The 20,839-nt window shown below is 37.6% G+C and overlaps 1 protein-coding gene across 1 annotated transcript in view; it reads left to right on the top strand.

Moving 5' to 3' along the window:
• The window catches only part of HMCN1 (hemicentin 1), a 438,669-nt gene that overhangs the window by 394,725 nt on the left and 23,105 nt on the right, over positions 1-20,839 (top strand). Inside the window, exons 90-100 of the mRNA XM_055234444.1 lie at positions 2,676-2,846; positions 3,355-3,525; positions 4,227-4,397; positions 4,577-4,747; positions 10,008-10,157; positions 10,425-10,562; positions 11,559-11,680; positions 12,537-12,774; positions 17,495-17,557; positions 18,568-18,687; positions 19,192-19,326. Coding sequence (XP_055090419.1) covers positions 2,676-2,846; positions 3,355-3,525; positions 4,227-4,397; positions 4,577-4,747; positions 10,008-10,157; positions 10,425-10,562; positions 11,559-11,680; positions 12,537-12,774; positions 17,495-17,557; positions 18,568-18,687; positions 19,192-19,326 — 1,650 coding nt within the window. The remainder of the gene's footprint in view (positions 1-2,675; positions 2,847-3,354; positions 3,526-4,226; positions 4,398-4,576; positions 4,748-10,007; positions 10,158-10,424; positions 10,563-11,558; positions 11,681-12,536; positions 12,775-17,494; positions 17,558-18,567; positions 18,688-19,191; positions 19,327-20,839) is intronic.

Genomic DNA, 20,839 nt, shown 5'->3' with positions numbered 1-20,839 from the left:
GTTTTTAAACTGCAAATCTTTTTTAAGCTTGGTATCTTCAGGGATGGCCTATCCTGACATTTGAGAATCATTGTCATTAAAATACATATATAGCTACAGATTAAAGAATAACCATTTTTTCAAGTGTCTGTCTGAAAACTGTTGAGAACTTTGAGCAAAGCTCATCATAGCTGCTAGCTTACACTTATGTAGGATTTACTGTGTGTCCTGTACTGTTCCAAGCACTTTTCTTCTACGAACTCATTACTGCTCACCTCAACTCTAATAAATTATCTTTTATTATTTGCATATTGCAGATGATGAAACTAGGCACACAGAAGCCAAGTCACTTGTCAGGATTACATGGCCCGTAAGGGCAGAATAGTTATTCAAGCCCAGAGTGTCTGCCTGGAGACCCGCTCCTAGCATTGTGCTCCTCTACCCTTCCGTAATTAAAACTGCAACGTAGTGTAATAAATTCAGTTATAATATTTTGCATGTTTCTTACCTACTAATCCCTCTGTAGTTTTTTTTTTTAATATTTTAACTTTCATTTTAGTTTCAGAGGTACATGTTCAGGTTTGTTATATAGGTAAACTTATGACTCAGGGGTTTGATTTACAGATTATTTCATCACCTGGGTACTAAGCATAGTATCCAACACTTTATTTTTCTAAACCTCTTCCTCCTTCCACCCTCATCCCTCAAGTAAGCCCCAGTGTTTGTTGTTCCCCTCGTTTTGTCCATGTGTTCTCATTATTTAGCTCCTATTTATAAGTGAGAACATGTGGTATTTGGTTTTCTGTTCCTGAGTTAGTTTACTAAGGATACTGGCCTCTAGTTCCATCCCTGTTCCTGCAAAGGATGTGAACTCACTCTTTTTTATGGCTGCATAGTATTCCATCGTATGTATGTACCACATTTTCTTTATCCAGTCTAGTTGTTGGGTGTTTTGGTTGCTTCTGTCTTTACTATTGTAAATAGTGCTTAATGAACACACGGGTGCATATATCTTTATGTAGAACAATTTATATTGTTCTGGGCATATACCCAATAGTGGGATTGCGGGGTCAAATGGTAGTTGTGTTTTTAGTTCTTGTTTTTTTGCATCATCTAGGTAGCATGATGTTTTATGCCGACTCCAGTTTATATTATCATTCTTCCTTTTTTCTATCATTCCATTCTTATAAAAGAAACACTTGAACTCTACAACATTTTGTATCTTGGAGTCCAGTTCTAGTTAGGATTTTCCATATTGATTAAAAAATAAAAATTAAAAAGTCTTTAGCTGAAAACCTGTATTTATATGTAGTAGAAATGACACAAATGAATAAATGTTACCCAATTGTTAACCCTCCAATTAAAAATGCATCTATATTAAATGGCATTATATTGTAAGAGGTTGGGCTTTTGTTAACCAACAGCCTTGAAAATAAAATGTATTAAAATAATTGGAACTTCAGAATTTTTGAAATCATATAGTCAATATTTGAGGGCTATGAGCATCCACAGCCTGAATTAATACAGAAGTAGTTTTGAATATCTGCCATATATTTAAAGGCTTTCTTCTTTCCTCTGAGGTTTAGCCAAATACTTTTTGGTGCAAATTCTTGTTGGCTAAAATAGATTTGTGTGGCTATGTTTTTGTCTACAAAGCACAAGGATAATTAGTCAACTCAGTCAGAAACCCGTTAATTATAAGAAACTGTAACATGCATTTAAAAATATTTTTCTAACCAAAGCAGACAAATGATAGTTTCATTACATGGTTTTCAACTTGTTCTGGAGAATATTTACACTCAGCCTTTGAGGCTCTTATTTCTGCTCATATTTTGATTAAACCAGGTGACCAAAAGACATACTTTATGAGCTCCATATCTAGCAAGTTCCCTGAAAACAAAAATATGACCTGGTATTCACTTGTATATAAGGAAAGCCATAATGTTGAATCTCAGCCCATGTACCTGGTAAAACATAAGGTTGTTTCACTCTTGTGGTCCAATGGTGTAATGTGTTAGTTACCAAAAGGAAGCCTTAATATCACTCCTTGGAAACTACTGGTCAGCTTTTTATGTTGTTTAGGAAGCAGGTTAGTATGTTATTCAGAACTTTAATTCATGAACACATGTAATGGAGAAAGTTTTCCAAAGAATTACAGCTGTGCAAATCATCATGTTGTTGAAAGATCCAAGTATATATGTAGATATGAAGCTGAATCAGGCTTAAGGATGTGGTCTCACTGTCTAGGGTCCAAATTATCTTTGTGGAAATATTTGTATTGTCCATAACCACATCTCAATCTGTTATACAGCCTTGTTCCCAAGCTCCCAGTTCTTTTCACTTTCTCCAGAGCAAAGAACACAGACAAATACTTAGCTAAGGGTTTAAACACTCAGACTGTATTTATATATGGTAGTTTGAGTAAATTTAATTTTAATAAAATAGCTCCTTTGGGTGATTTTAAGCATTTATCTTGGCATCAGGTAAGCCTCCTGAATTTCCCTATAGACACAAATTCTTCTGAAAATCTAACCAGAAGGAGAAAGATCATCATTTGTTATGTTTCATTTGGTTCAGTTTCAATTCTCTTAGACTGTGGGCTAATTAGCTCATTACTGAGTTAATTTATTTATATAATTTTGGTTTTAAACAAGCACGGTTCTGTGACTTGAAACTGTCTTTTGGGGTGTTTGCAGTTCATGGAGCATGGAGCGCTTGGCAGTCTTGGGGAACATGCAGCGAAAGTTGTGGGAAAGGTACTCAGACAAGAGCAAGACTTTGTAATAACCCACCACCAGCGTTTGGTGGGTCCTTCTGTGATGGAGCAGAAACACAGATGCAAGTTTGCAATGAAAGACATTGTCCAAGTAAGAGAAATACACTGTTTATACCTTAATAAATTAACATCTACCTATCTTATCTAGGTAGTATGTCAACAAGAATCTGTCCCATTCGGCCGGGTGCGGTGGCTCACGCCTGTAATCCCAGCACTTTGGGAAGTCGAGGCGGGCGGATCATGAGGTCAGGAGATCGAGACCATCCTGGCTAACATGGTGAAACCCCGTCTCTACTAAAAATACAAAAAATTAGCTGGGCGTGGTGGCGGGCGCCTGTAGTCCCAGCTACTCGGGAGGCTGAGGCAGGAGAATGGTGTGAACCCGGAGGCGGAGCTTGCAGTGAGCCGAGATCGCGCCACTGCACTCTGGCCTGGGTGAAAGAGCAAGACTCTGTCTCAAAAAAAAAAAAAAAAAAAAAAAGAATCTCTCCCATTCTAACTGTGCCCACAAGAACATCTCTCAAACTAACAATGCCCCAGAGTGTAACACGATGGTTCCTAGGTAGTAAGAAAGCATGTACCTTTTTCCCTTATTCCAGTTCATGGCAAGTGGGCGACTTGGGCCAGTTGGAGTGCCTGTTCTGTGTCGTGTGGAGGAGGTGCCAGACAGAGAACAAGGGACTGCTCCGACCCTGTGCCCCAGTATGGAGGAAGGAAATGCGAAGGGAGTGATGTCCAGAGTGATTTTTGCAATAGTGACCCTTGCCCAAGTGAGTGTTGGAAATAGTGAGTCAACATTATATTTTCATAAAGTTTCATTATGACCTTAATTCCTTAAAGTTGCAATATTCTGTTACTTGGTTCTTCAACCTTTGGTTTAGGATGTCAGAATGTTGTAAGGTTGCTGTCGTGTCTGTATAATACCCTAGATGTCTTCGATTCATAGGGGCAGGAGCTATGTCCTATCTCACTTGCTCTATATAGGACTAGCCCCAGAGTATAAGAATGAGAGCACCCCTGCATGCTAACTCTTCATGATGCTTACAGTTCTTTTATGAAGGCAAGCAGGCAGCTCTCTGCCTCAATGCAGTCATCAAGCTGGATTTTTAGACCCTTGCAGCAACTTGATATCTGGAAATCTGAGTTACATTGTATCCTGAAGTTTACAGCCTTGGCTTATCAAAAGCAGAGACCCTGTCTCATTTATACCCTCCAGCTCCTGGAATATCTTAAGACTCAATAAATGTATGTTAAATTGAATCACGCAAGTACAGGAATGTATAGTATACTCAGTTTCTAGTCAAAACTGAAGCTAAACTATCTTCCTTTGGAAGTTGCCTATTTATAGACTTGTATGTTTTGTTTTAGGTGCTGAGAAGAGACTTTTTAAATACTTTTTGGATGAGTGTCATTGTTGACCACTTCTCATTTTAGGGGCTCTGTTTTCATCTCAGATTATTCTGTCTTGTAGCCCATGGTAACTGGAGTCCTTGGAGTGGCTGGGGAACATGCAGCCGGACGTGTAATGGAGGGCAGATGCGGCGGTACCGCACATGTGATAACCCTCGTCCCTCCAATGGGGGAAGAGCTTGTGGGGGACCAGACTCCCAGATCCAGAGGTGCAACACTGACATGTGTCCTGGTGAGCCTCTTGATTTCTGGCAGTTGAATAAGTAAAGCATTTCATTTAGTGCTCATTGTAGCAGCCCTATTGCTTCAGACCTTAAAATGAAAGTTGTATAGGCAGGGGCACCCCAAGTGTAGATTTTGAAGATTTTGAAGCCAATTTCTTAACAGTGACGATACCATTCTTGTTCACAGTGGATGGGAGTTGGGGAAGCTGGCATAGTTGGAGCCAGTGCTCTGCCTCCTGTGGAGGAGGTGAAAAGACTCGGAAGCGGCTGTGCGACCATCCTGCGCCAGTTAAAGGTGGCCGTCCCTGTCCCGGAGACACTACTCAGGTGACCAGGTGCAATGTACAAGCATGTCCAGGTAAGCAACTAAATTGGACTTTGGTGGCACATTTAGAGCCTTTATGCAAATTAGAGAAAGGTGCCACAAATTACAAAACAATGCTAATCCTGAGAGGAGGAATTAGAAAAAAAAGTGCTTTCTTGCTCCTAATTGGTACAGTTCTATATCAGCTCAGGGCTGGGTTCTAGCCTCTGCTTTCTCCCTTCCAGACTTCCTGGTAAAAGGATATAGTCCTGGCCTTGAAGGAAAAAGGGTGAGGCAGAGTGGGGAAAAATGGGCTGAGACTCCAGACTGAAGGTAAGGTGGGGCAGTGGCTAAATATCTAAAGAAAGCTGCAATTAGAGGCTGTTCATCTGTGGATGAGAATTTGAAGGACATGAGTATGGGAAGTAAAATAAGAATCAGTTCAGTCCGAGGAGAAAGAATAAGAGGAGTTCAATTATAAAGTTCAGCCTGAGTCATGCATCGCATCTAGCAAGTGATGTAAAAATTCAGAAGTCTATAACTCATGGGCCTTAGAGTTTGCTGGGATTCCAAGAAATGGTAGCTAATACTCAATACCTTGTCTCAGCAGGCAGGCTTCTAAAGGTTGTAGGAAGACCAACAATAACAGTTTTATATTGTTGAAGTGTCAAGATATCAATTAGACTTTCCAAAGCTTTAAGGTTTTCTTAGAAATAAAATGTTCCTGAAAAATCAAGATCATTTGACAGAGTGAGAGAGATTTACACTTAAAAATGTATAGGACCTAGACAAGTTAAAGGATGTTGATAGTCTACTACTACATCAACAACTCTTCAACATATTGACTAATTAGCAAGGACTTTGAGGCTCCAACTGAGGCATGGTGTCAGCTTCAATTGATGCACTTTGTAGCTCAGCCTCTGGTAGTAGCAGGGCCCCAGTGGCCTCAGGAAGTCCAAATAGGTTGACAGTTTGGGTTGCGGAGTCTGGCAGAGGATTTCAGGGATCCCAGCCAGGTATTCAGAACGAGGAATCTTTTGAGCACTGGGATTCAAGTCCCTCTGTGAGACTAGAGAACCAGAGTCAAAATGTCAGCGATGACCCAGAGAGCTAAGTAAATTAGTGGTCCTAATACTCCCCTTTCTCCCTGCTTAGGAATAAGGATAAGAACCAAAATGGCCTACTGGGCTCTGACTGGCTCTCTACTTTCCTGCATCATCTTGCAGCATGGCTTCCATCACTCTCTACGCTTTCTGCTGCTTTTGCCCTCTCAGATGTGGCAAGCCACTACCCACAAAAGAGTGACACATACTCCTTCCCCTACCCAGAAAGCCCTTCTGCCCTCCCTGGCTTAGTTAAGACTTAAACTTTAAGGTTCTTCATTTTTACTTCCTTCTCAAACTTCCCTAAATAGTAGATAGTAGTGCATTCCAACCTTACATTTATTTGTGGGATTTAGATTGTTTTTCTCCCCAATTCAGACATAAGCTCTATGAAGGCAGCCTTCATGTCTTTTTTTTTTTTCTCACCACTTTTTTTTTCTTTAATTCTCGGCAAACAAATGAATGTAGTATAGACCATGAAGGCTGAATCAACATGAAAAAATGTTTTCTCTCAGTATTAATAATAAAAGTAGTGTAAATTAAAATGGTAAAGTACTTACTGATTTTTCTGAGGCTGAATACAATTGTATTTCTCTCCAATATATAATACAAGCATACCTCAGAGATATTGCAGATTCAGTTCTAGACCACCACAAGGAAGTGAATATTGCAGTAGAGCAAGTCACATGAATATTGCAATAGAGCAAGTTATGTTTACACTATTCTGCAGTGCTATTAAGTATCCAATAGCATCATGTCTAAAAAACAATGCACATACCTTAATTTTAAAATACTTTATTGCTGAAAAATGCTAATGATTATCTGAGCCTTCAGCAAGTCAGTCTTCTAGCTGGCAGAGGGTCTTGCCTTGATGTTGACGGCTGCTGACTGATCAGGGTGGTGGATGAGGAAGGTTAGGGTGGCTGTGGCAATTTCTTAAAATAAGACAAGAATGACATCTGCCACATCAATTGATTCTTCCTTTCATGAATGATTTCTCTGTAGTGGACAATGCTGTTTAATAGCACTTTACCCACAGTAAAACTTCCAAAATTTGAGTCAATCCTCTCAAATCCTGCCACTGCTTTATCAACTAAGTTTATGTAATATTTTAAATCCTTTGTTGTCGTTTTAACAATGTTCACAGCATCTTCATCAGGAGTAGATTCCATATCAAACAACCATTTTCTTTGTTCATCTGTAAGAAGCAACTCCTCATTCATTCAAGTTTTATCATAAGATTGTAGCAATTCAGTCCCATCTTTAGGATATACTTCTAATTCTCTTGTTCTTTTAACCACTTCTGTAGTTACTTCCTCCACTGAAGTCTTGAACCTTCAAAGTCATCTATGATGGGTGGAATCAACTTCCAATATCCTCTTAATGTTGATATTTTGACCTCCTTCCACAGATGTTCTTAATGGCATCTAGAATGATGAATTCTTTCCAGGAGGTTTTCAATTTACTTTGCCCAGATCCATCAAAGGAATCACTATGGTAGCTATAGCCTTAGAAAAATTTTTTTTGTTTGAGACAGAGTCTCATTCTGTCACCCAGGCTCGAATGCAGTGGCGTGATCTCAGCTCACTGCAACCTCTGGCTCCAGGGTTCAAGCGATTCTCTTGTCTCAGCCTCCAAGTGATTACAAGTGCCCACCACCATGTCCAGCTAATTTTTTGTATTTTTTTAGTAGATACAGGGTTTCATCATGTTGGCCAGGCTGGTCTTGAACTCCTGTCCTCAAGTGACCTACCGGCACCTGGCCTAGAAAATGTATTTCTTAAATAATAAGTCCTGAAAGTCAAAATTACTCTTTGATCCATGGCTGCAAAATGGATGCTGTGTTAGGCATGAAAGCAACATTTATCTCCTTGTACATCTCCATTAGACCTCTGCAGTGAACATTCACATTGTCAATGGGCAGTAATACTTTGAAAGCAATCCTTTTTCTTTTTTTCTTTTCCTGAGCATTAGGTCTCAAAAGTGGGCTTAAAACATTCAGTAAACCATGCTATAAACAGATGTGCTGTCATCCAGGCTCTGTTGTTTCATTTATAGCACAGACGCAGAGTAGATTTAGCACAATTCTTATGGGCCCTAGGATTTTCACAATGAGCATTGACCTCAACTTAAAGTCACCAATTGCATAAGCCCTTAACAAGACAGTCAGCTTGTTCTTTGGAGCTTTGAAGCCAAGCACTGATTTTACCTCTCTAGCTATGAAATTCCTAGCCAGCATCTTCCAAGAGAAGGCTGTTTTGTCTACATTGAAAATCTGTTTAGTGTAGCCACCTTTATCAATGACTTAGCTACCTCTGAATAATTTGCTCCAGTTTCTACATCAGCATGTGCTGTTCTACCTTGCACTTTTATGTTACTTAAATGGCTTCTATCCTTAAGCCTCTTGTCTTCTGCAGGTTCCTCATCTACCTCAAGCTTCATGGAACTAAAGAGAGTTAGGGCCTTACTCTGGATTGGGCTTTGGCTTAAGGGAACATTGTGGCTGGTTTGATCTTTTATTCAAACCACTCAGACTTTCTCCATATAAAAAATAAGTTTGTTTCACTTTCTTGTGTGTTCACTGGAGTAGCACTTTTAATTTTCTTAAAGACTTCTCCCTTTGCATTCACAGCGTGGCTAACTCTTTGATGCAAGAGGCCTAACTTTTGGCCTACATCAATTTTCTACATGCCTGCCTCACTAAGCTTAACCATTTCCAGCTTTTGATTTAAAGTGAGAGACAGGAGACTCTTCTTAGAGATCATTGTAGGGTGAATAATTGGCCTAGTTTCAATATTGTGTCTCAGGGAATAGGGAGGCTCGAGGAGAAGAAGAGAGTCAAGGGAATAACTGGTGGTCGACGGAGCTGTCAGAACACACAAAACATTGATTAAGTTCACTATCTCATATGGGCATGGTTCATGAAACCCCAAAACAATTACAATAGTAACATCCAAGATCACTGATCACAGAACACCCTAAGAGAGATAATAATAATGAAAAAGTTTGAAATATTGCAAGAATTACCAAAATGTGACACAGGAACACAAAGTGAGCAAAGGCTGTTACAAAAATGGCACCGGTAGACTTTCTCATCACACGGTTGCCACAAGCCTTCAATTTGTAAAAAAAAAAAAATGCAGTGTCTGCAAAGAGCAACAAAGCAAAGTATGATAAAACTAAATGTGCTTGTACATAACAGTATCTGAAATTCCTAGTGATTGCCTTAAAATGTATTAAAAGACATCAGATAATATTTATGAATTTGACTATCAGCTACTTCCCAGTATGTTGCCCTCTCTTGTCAAAGCATGAAATTCGTTTTGAAAAACATTCATTAACCACCTATTTTGTGCTAGTCACCAATAATTTTGTTGAACAATAGAAAGAAGGCATGAAATTAATGTTGAGGCCCTTTTTAAAAAATTTATAATTGTTTTGCAACCAGATTACCTTAGTATGAATTTTATAGCAGTGGCAAAATCACACTCTCTCTCAAGTTAAGCATCTTTAAATATATTTGTAATATGAAGAACTTGATAAACCCTCACTCTAAAACCCAAGACTGAACAATGTCCTTAGATAATCCGTGTTTACATTGGCAGTGGCCTAGAAGCTGTTTTGTTGATGAAGTCTCTCCTTTTCCTGGATGTTCTCATGAAGAAGGCAATAAATAAAAGAACATAGGGTTTGATGCCAAGCAGATCCACATTCAGATCCTCATTCTACCACTTTCTAGCAATGTAATGATGAGAAAATTGCTTAATTTCTACAAACTTATTTTTCTAGTCTGCAAACGATGGCTATTTAAAAGCTACCTTATAGAATTTTTCATAGGATTAAAACAGTTAACACATACTAAATGTTTACCATCATGCATTACATGCTCAATAAACTCTGTCATCACCACCACCAACATATTATTTTTAGTTTGGGGACTGGACACTGATTGTATTCTTTGGCTTATGAAATATTAATAACACTATGATGTTCACAGATTAGAAGGATCCTAGATTTATGGGGGATGATGGGTGTTATGTGAAAGTAGAATGTTTTAAAAGCTTATTTATTTCACTATTAAATTCACATGTCGTATGACCTTATGTTTGAGAGAAGATTTGTAGCATCTCTGAATACTGGCCTTCTTTTCTCCCATGTAATGTTGATGAAATTGCATCCTTATCCAGGAATGTTTTTTTTTCCCCCAATAGGTGGGCCCCAGCGAGCCAGAGGAAGTGTTATTGGAAATATTAATGATGTTGAATTTGGAATTGCTTTCCTTAATGCCACAATAACTGATAGCCCTAACTCTGATACTAGAATAATACGTGCCAAAATTACCAATGTACCTCGTAGTATTGGTAAGTCTTTGCTTATAGAAGTTGTTCATAAGCCTTTTTTTAAAAACTTATGTATTATTCTTCATCTTATTACTTCCATTAAAGTTCTAGAGAATGCTACTACTAACTCATAAGTATGGTAAGCTTTTAAAGATACATGAGGGTACTGGTATTTGTTTCTGGTATTCAACATTATTTAGAATTCATCCTTGTGAATAATATGCTATGAAGACAATAAAATAGACTGTAAAAACTTTGCTGTCCCTTATTTATCCTTTTTTTCTTTAGGTTCAGCAATGAGAAAGATAGTTTCTATTCTAAATCCCATTTATTGGACAACAGCAAAGGAAATAGGAGAAGCAGTCAATGGCTTTACCCTCACCAATGCAGTCTTCAAAAGAGAAACTCAAGTGGAATTTGCAACTGGTTAGTGTCAGCTTAATTTAATATTCTATTACTATAAAAAGTGCCATGAAGATTGGTGGTTAAAATACCTGTTCCCACATAGAATAGCTTGAAACTTTTTGATGCAATCTTAAGTGATATAAAAGCATTTCATATTTTCCTGTAAACTTGTACTAACATAAGATCATAAGAGGCCATGTGTTCTCAAGGAGTCATTTTTATACCCTACAAGTTTTTCTCCTCTCCTCTTTTTTTAAAAAAATATTTTCTCTTTAAATCCTTAGAGAGGATATTAAAGACCAAAGAAAGAAGGAAAATGAGTTACTGTTATTAATTAAAGACCTTTGTCTTTAAACCAAGATCCAATTAGGATACTTTATAGCAATTCTTTATGAAAAAGATAGAAACAAAGAAAACCTAAAGGCTTATTCACTTATCCCTAGTATTAAGGACTAGGGGTTAGCTATTCATGACCCTTTCCATGTACATACAGATGTTTAGAGAGCTCCATTTCAAGCCTCTTCACAGTCGGTCAGCCTCAATAGCAGTGACCTTTAAGGAAGAGGGGCTTGAGGAGGGCTTATCCTTAATCAATATTTAATCAGTGGAGAAGACAATTGGTTCTTTTCATGGGCATCCACTTACTCAGATGTCCTTTGTTACTTTTTGAAGCATCAGAAAGAACAAAGCACTGTGGCCAGACTAGTGGTTTTTGCCAGTCACAGACAATTCATTTTTATAAGACTGCTTTGTTATTGCCTGTGATTTTAAAGTATGAAATTCGTGTAACCGTTTGCCACATTTTTGCTACATAAAAAGAAATGTTAAAAGAAACTGAATTCAATAAACCTAACTCTTTAATTGGGAGGTTAAGTGCTAATTCAGTTCTCAGCATCTATACTTATTCAAGTTTGAACTCAAATAACATAGCTGAACTGGTATGTAAGGTAAATCTGTTCTGTGCTTACAGAAATCATATTTTTTTTGCTGTCAAAATGAATGTCTTGTAATTCCCAGGAGAAATCTTGCAGATGAGTCATATTGCCCGGGGCTTGGATTCCGATGGTGCTTTGCTGCTAGATATCGTTGTGAGTGGCTATGTCCTACAGCTTCAGTCACCTGCTGAAGTCACTGTAAAGGTAAAATGCCAGGATAACTTGTCTTTGCTGCCTATTAGAGTAATGATGAGTGAAAGGTCCATAGAATGAGCACAGATAACTTGTTCACTCTGTGGGGGAAAATGTCCAAACTACCAAGGCTATAAATAACTATCTGATCTTTGTTTAAAAATCTTCAGGGACAAGTTTTTACAAAGTCTCTTAATGGTTTTACCACCCTCCCTATCAGGACCAAGATCAAATACTTGATGTAAGGCATTTGTTTAATTTTCTTTAGACAAAGAGGATAGTAATTCTTGCATAATCGTTTTTGTGTATCATCCATAAAATATTTCAGAAATTAAAGGATAACAATCGCCCTTTCACATCTTTGTTTATTCATGACCTACAACTTTGAGTCTTATTAAACTGAAATTTATGACAGCAAAATTATGAAACAACTACGTTATAATTAAAGGGTTCAAACCTTATGTTATTTCCTGAACACTACTGTACAATTATTATACAATTTTTATTAGCCCCTACACATTTTCTCATGAAGGAGGCAATAAATAAAAGAACATAAGGTTTGATGCCAATCAGATCCACATTCAGATCCTCATTCCGCCACTTTGTAGCAATGTAATGATGAGAAAGTTGCTTAATTTCTACAAACTTATTTTTCTAGTCTGCAAACTATGGCAATTTAAAGCTACCTTATAGAATTGTTGATAGGATTAAAAGAGTTAACACATATTAAATGTTTACCATCATGCATGATGTGTGTTTTTTAGCTCCTAATCCTTTCTCGCCCCTCATTCTGCATTTCATAGTCCCCTTAAGGGAAAAAAATTAGTATGAGCCATACTGATCTTCAAATCCACATTGTTCTCCTTAGGATTACACAGAGGACTACATTCAAACAGGTCCTGGGCAGCTGTATGCCTACTCAACCCGGCTGTTCACCATTGATGGCATCAGCATCCCATATACATGGAACCACACCATTTTCTATGATCAGGCACAGGGAAGAATGCCTTTCTTGGTTGAAACACTTCATGCATCCTCTGTGGAATCTGACTATAACCAGATAGAAGAGACACTGGGTTTTAAAATTCATGCTTCAATATCCAAAGGTAATTTGATAAAATCCATATCTTTATGCCATCCAGTCTAAAGGGTTAAAAAAATTCAAAATAAGGACATTGAGGCCTACATCTAACATGGTGATATCATGTGTGTTGTCTATGCCTTTTTGTTAAGTAAAGCCCTATGGAAAAGCCAACCCAATTGGAGTTCTAGTACATTTACTTTACTAATATACTTCTTCATACTACACAGTGGGGTTGCTGTTGTTCTATTCCATACATGCAGAGAGGGTTAAAAACATATAATGTGGCGGGGCGTGGTGGCTCATGCCTGTAATCCCAGCACTTCGGGAGGCCGAGGCAAGTGGATCACCTGAGGTCAGGAGTTCCAGACCAGCCTGGCCACCATGGTAATACAAAAATTAGCCAGGCATGGGGCAGGTGCCTGTAGTCCCAGCTACTCGGGAGGCTGAGGCAGGAGAATTGCTTGAACCCAGGAGGCAGAGGTTGCAGTGAGCCAAGATTGCGCCACTGCACTCCAGCCTGTACAACAAAGAGCAAAACTCCATCTCCAAGCAAAGAAAAACATACAATGTGTCCAAATGCTTTTTATTCAAATAATAAAGTCCATTTGTTATTGTTTTGAATTTTATATTTGTCAAGAAATTTTTTAAATTCCTGAAACATAATACAAAGCTGTGTCTTAACCTAAACTAGTCAAAAAGAATTTCTATATTTTAAAAGCAGCTTTTTAAAACCGTGCAGCAATAATCAGGATTCCAATTGTCATTTCTTGTTCCTGGAAGTTATAATTTTTTAACTGCTTTTCATTTTCCAAGCATGGTTCTGCAACCCTTGATCTAAACAGTCCATCTATGCTATGTGGTTCTTTGATGTGTCTGTCTCCCGAGATTCCCTTTTCAGTCATAAGAGCCACCACAGCAATTAACATTCCATATTCTGTGGGGTTTTAATGCTGGGATGATTCTTGCATGTAGTTATGTTAGACATTAAATGTTTATGTGACTTTAGCTTTGAACTTTACGCTCCCATGAGTTCACTTAAAAGGATTCACATTGACCTTGTGAATGCGTTTTGCTGTGTGCCAGCTATCCTAAAATAAAGCCAAGTAAATTTTAAACTTCACCATTTTATCATGTTTAGCAGATATGCTAAAAATTTATTTTCAGTGTTTACTCTTGCTTCCATCAGTCATGCTTATGACTGTTTTCTTCAACTTGTATCAGAACTGCTTCATAAAATTTGAGATCATAGTAATCTGGAAGTACGAGCACACACATTTTTTGAGGTAATCACAGATTCACAAAGTCTCATAGCCAGTGACACCCATAGCCCATCTCCTCCACCCACACCATTGTCACCACTACATTTTACTATTGCCATGCATGCCATGCCACTTGAACAAAAGAAATGAGCTGCCAGAATGAGTTACATTTTCTTTCCCTAATTATGCCTGCTTTTCAAATCTAACTTCTGTTTCTACTTTTTTCAGTACTCCATCTAATTTAGAAAGAAGATAACTGGGCACAAATAAGTGAATTTCTACCATCTGGAACTAGATGAATTAAAATGATTTCTGAGAAGTCATGTTCACTTTCTGCCTAATCGTGTACATTTTCCAAGCCTAAAACTGCTTAAAGATCTTTGTGGCGTCTTTAAGTGTGTTTGTTGGGGGATCTGGGTCCCACAATATAAAGAAACACACTGTATGACCTTTAAGGCCCCTTACTATCCTTGGACACTGTGATTCTATGAATTACATCCGATATATATGTCATGGTTCTTGTCAATTTTAACAATTATGTACTTGCAATTTGTTTTTGAGCAACCATTAGGGGGCAAGCTCGCATTCCTGGTAGCTTAACTAGCAAATTATGTTATGTCTAGACTAGAGCTAAGTATGGTTGCAGTGAAATTAGAATCTTCTGGAGAGCTTGATGAAAGAAAGTTCAGATTTCTGGGCACAAAGATTTTTGGTTTAGCAAGTCCATGGTAGGGTCTGGGAGTTTGTATTTTTTACACAGACCCTAAATGATTCTAATATATCTGGTCTGCACTCTAGCTTTTGGTACTGGTCGAGAAAACTCACTAATGTAAGTCAATCTCATTAAAATATTTTTATATCTTTAAAATCTAATTTATTTTTTAAAATTAATTATAAAGTATGTATTTTACAAACGAATCAGAGAGTATCAGAAATTATAAAGGAATACATAAATTTAACTACAAATACATTTTTTAAAACTTCTTCATGGGAAGGAAAAAAAGTGAAATGAGAAAGTAAAACATGCGCCAAGAAAAAATATTTGCATCACATGTTATTGACAACCATGATTAACCTTAATACATACAAAAGTGCTTCAAAATCAGAAAGAGGCAAATACCCTCAGTAGAAAAATGCATAAGGGAAATTCACAAAAGAGTAAATAATGACAAATGTGAAGAAACGGTTTACCCTCATTAGTAAGCAAGGAAATGCAAATTAATGAGTTATTTTCTGACTACAACAAGGGTGATGACTGCCTAGTATTACAGAGGTATGGGGAAATGAACACCCTTACACACTGCTGGCAGGAGGATAAATGGGTTCAACATTTCTGGAAGGCAGTGTGTCTCTAATAGCCTTTCAAATGTTCATATCTTTTCGGTTATCTCATTTTGGGAGTCTGTCCTATGAAAATCACAGAAATAGCCAAAGATGAATGCTTAGGAAGTGTTATCCAGTGTTATTTATAATAGAAAAATATTAAATATCCTCCAAGTAGGAAACAAATATGTAAGTTATGGCACAGCTATATAATAATAACAATCACCGAAATAGGAAATATTTAGCTCGTTTATTCATTTAACAAATATTTGTTGAGTGCCTACTGTGTACTAAACATTGTTCTAGGTGTTGACAGCATCACTGTAAACAAGTAACAAAGGGGAATGTTCATGACGATAATAACTGAAAAGCACTGTATGAGCCAAACCTGGGTTGCGCACCCCTGGGTGATTATAAGAAAATCTTTACACCCATTGAAAACACAGATTCCCAGGTCTTTTTCTTGGCAATTGTAGTAGAAATGGGACCAAGGGAACCTGTATTTTTAATAGGATTTTCAAATGATTTTTATAATTAGTCAAGCTTGGCAATTATCAGTCTGTATATCCTAAATTTAATTTCTAAGTATGTATTCACAAAATTGACTGGAAGGAAAAACATCAAAATCTCAGCAGTAGTTTGTTCCATTTGACAAGACTACCAGAATTTTATACCTTTCAAGGTTTCTACTATTATCGTACATTATTATAAACAAATATTTTTTATTGCCTTTTACTATCTTGAAATAAAAATTGTAACATAATTCAAAATAACAGTTTATAATATGAAAATCAATAAAAGGAAAATAACTCATAACATTACATATTTTAATATGAAAATCTTTGGACAGAAAGAAGTAGTTGTATACTCAAACATATACTGAATCCTAGTATGATTATTTTGGGAACATTAAGCAACTCTTAGTAATGTTCTGAATGAAACAGTCCAATCAGCCATCAATTTATATGAAAATTGCATTCCTAGAAAATTCACTATATATTTAAATTGTGAAAAATGCTTAATATACGGCAGACACATTCAAAGCTTAGATAATTATAGATTTCTTACTTTCATGAAAGTCTTGCAAGGCAAGGGACAAATCATCATCTTTGCAAGATTGTCTCACACATTGCAATACTGTAAAACCTGCCACGGGACCTGTCCCACTCACTGAATTTTAATAGTCTTATTATGACAACGAAAATATCTTCCAAAAAACTTCCCAAATTCCACCTAATAGAAGGTATCTCCCCTATTTATAACAAAAAAACTAAAACTACTATCAGATAATAACTTACTATGCTTACATGACAGGTTTTTTCCACAATTATGTCCCCAGCACAGTGTCCCACACAACATAACTGGTTGGATTAAACAATGAATGAACAAATGACTAAGTGGAAACTAAATTGTGACACACACACAGCAACTGTGCAATGATCACTTAGCAATATGCCCTAGATGTTTCTGTCCCATCTATCCTAGTACCACCCCCCCTGCATGAGCAGGAAGACTTGGATGCTTTCAGGAAAGAGGTTTCTTAACTAACCTGTTCTTGTTCTTGTTAGCTTTTTTGTTTCTGACATCTAACTTAAATCTTTTCTATCACAATATGCCTGTTTCCCCTTATTTTGACTAGATGAAAAGGAAAACACTTGCTCACACGTGAGGGATTTTGACCCAAATGCTCAATAGTGCTAATGGAGGAGATCCACAAAAGGAGACAGCTTCTTCACAGAGTTTCTATTTTTCACTGGCACAAATTATTTTAAGTTGCTTGAAAACAGCATTTCTCATTCTAGAGTAAAACAGGGTAGTAATGGCTGGAAGAATAGGACTTTACCCGTGGTTATGCCTGGCATATACATTTATCTTGGACCCTTTTTAGTTATCACATAATAATTGTTTTTATTGATGTAAACAACTGACACACGAAACTTGTTTCCAGTGGCAGCTTGTCAACAATTTCTGGACTGTGATTCATGTACTTCTTGGTTTAGAAACAGGAAAAGTTTTCCATCCCTGCTTATTTTCACCTATTGCATTTGTGTATCATGTGTTTCGTCTTTGGCATATCTTCCCAGGGAAGATGGTACTGGAAAGAAGCCAGGGGCAACTATTCTAATAAGCCAATTAACTTTGCTTTCCTCTCTGTGGTAGGAGATCGCAGTAATCAGTGCCCCTCTGGGTTTACCTTAGACTCAGTTGGACCTTTTTGTGCTGGTAAGTACAGAGATAAATAAAGCGTTTTCTTTTAATGAAAATGTCAATATTGGATAGGATTTAATTGATATCTATTGCCCTTTCACTAGGTATTTAATCATCACAACAGTTCTGTAAACATCCCGTTTGACAGCTAAGGAAAGTGAGATGTAGAAAAGTCAAACTACGGAAAACCACTCAGCATCAAGTGGCAGAGCTACATTTGAATTTAAGTTAATTGCAAAACCCATGTTCTCTGAATTCCGCCACAGCCAACTGTATCAGAGACAGTGACTAAGTATAGATGTGGAGTGAGCAGACAGACAACACTATACTTCATCTGGTGGCTTGATTGCCGTGGGTGTGAGAGAGTCACAACATTAAGTCACCTAACCCTAGAATTAATCAGAGGACAGGCAGGATTGTGGACTTATGACTAATGATTAAACCAATTTTATCCCACCAAAGTACCAGCACAAGAGAGGTACAGATAACTGCTAAGTAAATGGCTTGAGGAGCTTACATTTACATACACAGTGCTTTTCTTTCATTGGTAGGCAATGTAATATAGTCTTGTGATAAAGAGGTGGTCTTTTGACTGCCCAGGTTCAAATCACAGCCCTGCCAGTAATGACTTGTATGACCTTAAGCAATTTATGTAACTTCTTTTTTCCTCAGTTTTGTCCTGCGAAATGAGGATAGTAATAAAAATACCTATCTCCTAGGAATTCTGTGATGAAAGAGTTGAAGCAGGTAAAAGGCATTTAGAGCACAGTAGATGATAAATATATTTTAGCTATTATCATTGTTGTTTTAGGATATAATCTAACCATCTATTCACTATCAAGGATAACTCAGATACCTCAAATTATTTTTATTCAGTGAATTCATTTTGTGGCACTTAAAGCATTTTCTATTATATTTGATTCAACTTCTTGGCCTCTATAAGCAATTATTTTTACTGGTTTTAATAACTCCCAGAAAGTAAGGATTTTACATACTGATTTGGGCCTTTTTGTTTCTTCTTTCAGATGAGGATGAATGTGCAGCAGGGAATCCCTGCTCCCATACCTGCCACAATGCCATGGGGACCTACTACTGCTCCTGCCCTAAAGGCCTCACCATAGCTGCAGATGGAAGAACTTGTCAAGGTATTCACAAATCTAATACACACATTTAAGCAATGGGTCAAGGATTTCTTTGACCTAGAAAAAGTATGATAGACACATTATCTTCTTTCCTACTACTTCTGCCCACACCTTGGCAAGAAACGGAGAAGGTCTCCATCGGGCTGAGAAAGTAAGAAAGTGGGAACACTGTTCAAACACTGTGTGCATGTGGGGCACTCTCAAGGCAGGAATGCCTGGAGCATCTCACTCAAGATCTCAGAAAGGAGAAGTAACTTCTTAAAAGACACCTAATTTATACGTGGTCTGATTAATCAGTCAGTCTATGAAGATATTAATCACATCGTGCTGCTGTGAGTTTGTCAGCTATTTAGCCCACCTGAAGTGACTCAACCAAAAACTTTAGTCCTTCTTGTTCTTTTCTAGTTTCAAGTGTCCTTCATTGCTTTTTGTATCCCTATTTCACAGCAGGTTCTTGGGCTGGGTGTTCTTCAGCTCACCTCAGTTGAATGATTCCCTCTGTTGCAGATATTGATGAGTGTGCTTTGGGTAGGCACACCTGCCATGCTGGTCAGGACTGTGACAATACGATTGGATCCTATCGCTGTGTGGTCCGTTGTGGAAGTGGCTTTCGAAGAACCTCCGATGGGCTGAGTTGTCAAGGTATAAAAATGGAGGCCTTTTCTTTATGTTCACGACAGTGAGAATTAGACCCACCTTTTGACTCCTCGAAAGTTAACTGTCTCAGAAACTCCAAGAGGAAGGGATCACATAAAAGGGAGAGAATGAGGAGATATCCAGCAAGACTCCTGTCTCTCCAGAGGACTTAAACCTGAACTTCATTTTATATGTTTTATAAGTTGAGCTTCTTCACAAGCTTTTATTCAGATATATTCCACAGCTATTGTAATATGTATAGCACAGTGGTTTTGAGTGACCATTTGCCTGTTACCATTTGATTGAGATCATACTGAACAGTCCAATGAAATCTATTTCATAAAACTCCATTGCATAAGACTGCCAGAATGTTTGTTGAATGATGTTTTTAATAGGCTATTTTTTTAGAACAGTTTTAGGTTCACAGCAAAATTGAGTAGAAAGTACATAGATTCCCATATAACCCCTTCCTTCCACACACACAGCCTTCCTCACTATCAATATCCCACACCAGGGTGGTACATTTGTTAGTCAATAAACCTACACCACCACATCATTATCACTCAGAGTCTAGCTTAGATTAAGCTTCTCTTGGTGTTGCACATTCTATGGGTTTGCAAAAATTTATAACAACATATATCCACCATGATAGTGTCGTACAGAATAGTTTCATTGCCCTCAACATTCTCTGTTCTTCACCGAATCATTTCTGTTTCCTCCAACCTCTGGCAAACACTAATCTTGTTACTGTCTTTGTGGTTTTGCCTTTTCTAGATATGTCATATAGTTGGAATCATACAATTGTGCAACCTTTTCAGATTGCCTTCTTTCACTTAGTAACATTTAAGGTTCCTCCACCCCTTTTCATGGCTTGATAGATCATTTCTTCTAATTGCTCAATAATAAATATTCCATTATCTAGATAGAACAGTTTATCTACCTAGTGAAGGACATCTTAGTTGCCTCCAAGTTTAGGCAAATACAAACAAAGCTGCTATCAGGATTTTTCATAGAGGAAAAGACAGTGGATCCAAAACTGAATGTCTATCAATAAATGAAGCATGGTACATCTACACCCATGAACCATTGTGCATCCCTGAGAAAAATCCAGATGTAGGAAGGTATGTATAGTTTTGCAGAAAAGAGTATGTAACTGGAAAAACAACCAAAGAAAAAAGGAAATGGATCTATATATTTAGGTGGAGATATTTATGTGACTGCAGAAGAAATATGTTATTATTCATACTAGATAGTTAATATTGTTTGCCTTTGGTGGGCAAGAAGGGTAAAAAGGGAGAAGGGAGCCCAACCAAAAGAGGAAGAGGAAGAAAAAAAAACTGCACTAAGAAAAATCTTTTAAAAGTATGTGATCACAGCCAGGTGCAGTGGCTTACAAATGTAATCCCAGCTACTTGGGAAGCTGAGGCAGGAGAATCGCTTGAACCCGGGAGGCTGAAGTTGCAGTGAGTGGAGATCATGCCATTGCACTCCAGCCTGGGTGACAGAGACTCTGTCTCAA

The sequence above is a fragment of the Symphalangus syndactylus genome, chromosome 19 (genome assembly GCF_028878055.3).
Source record: "Symphalangus syndactylus isolate Jambi chromosome 19, NHGRI_mSymSyn1-v2.1_pri, whole genome shotgun sequence".
NCBI classification, from domain to species: Eukaryota; Metazoa; Chordata; class Mammalia; order Primates; family Hylobatidae; genus Symphalangus; species Symphalangus syndactylus.
The sequence above is the reverse complement of the archived record's forward strand: the minus strand, read 5'-3'. Positions and strand labels throughout refer to the sequence as shown.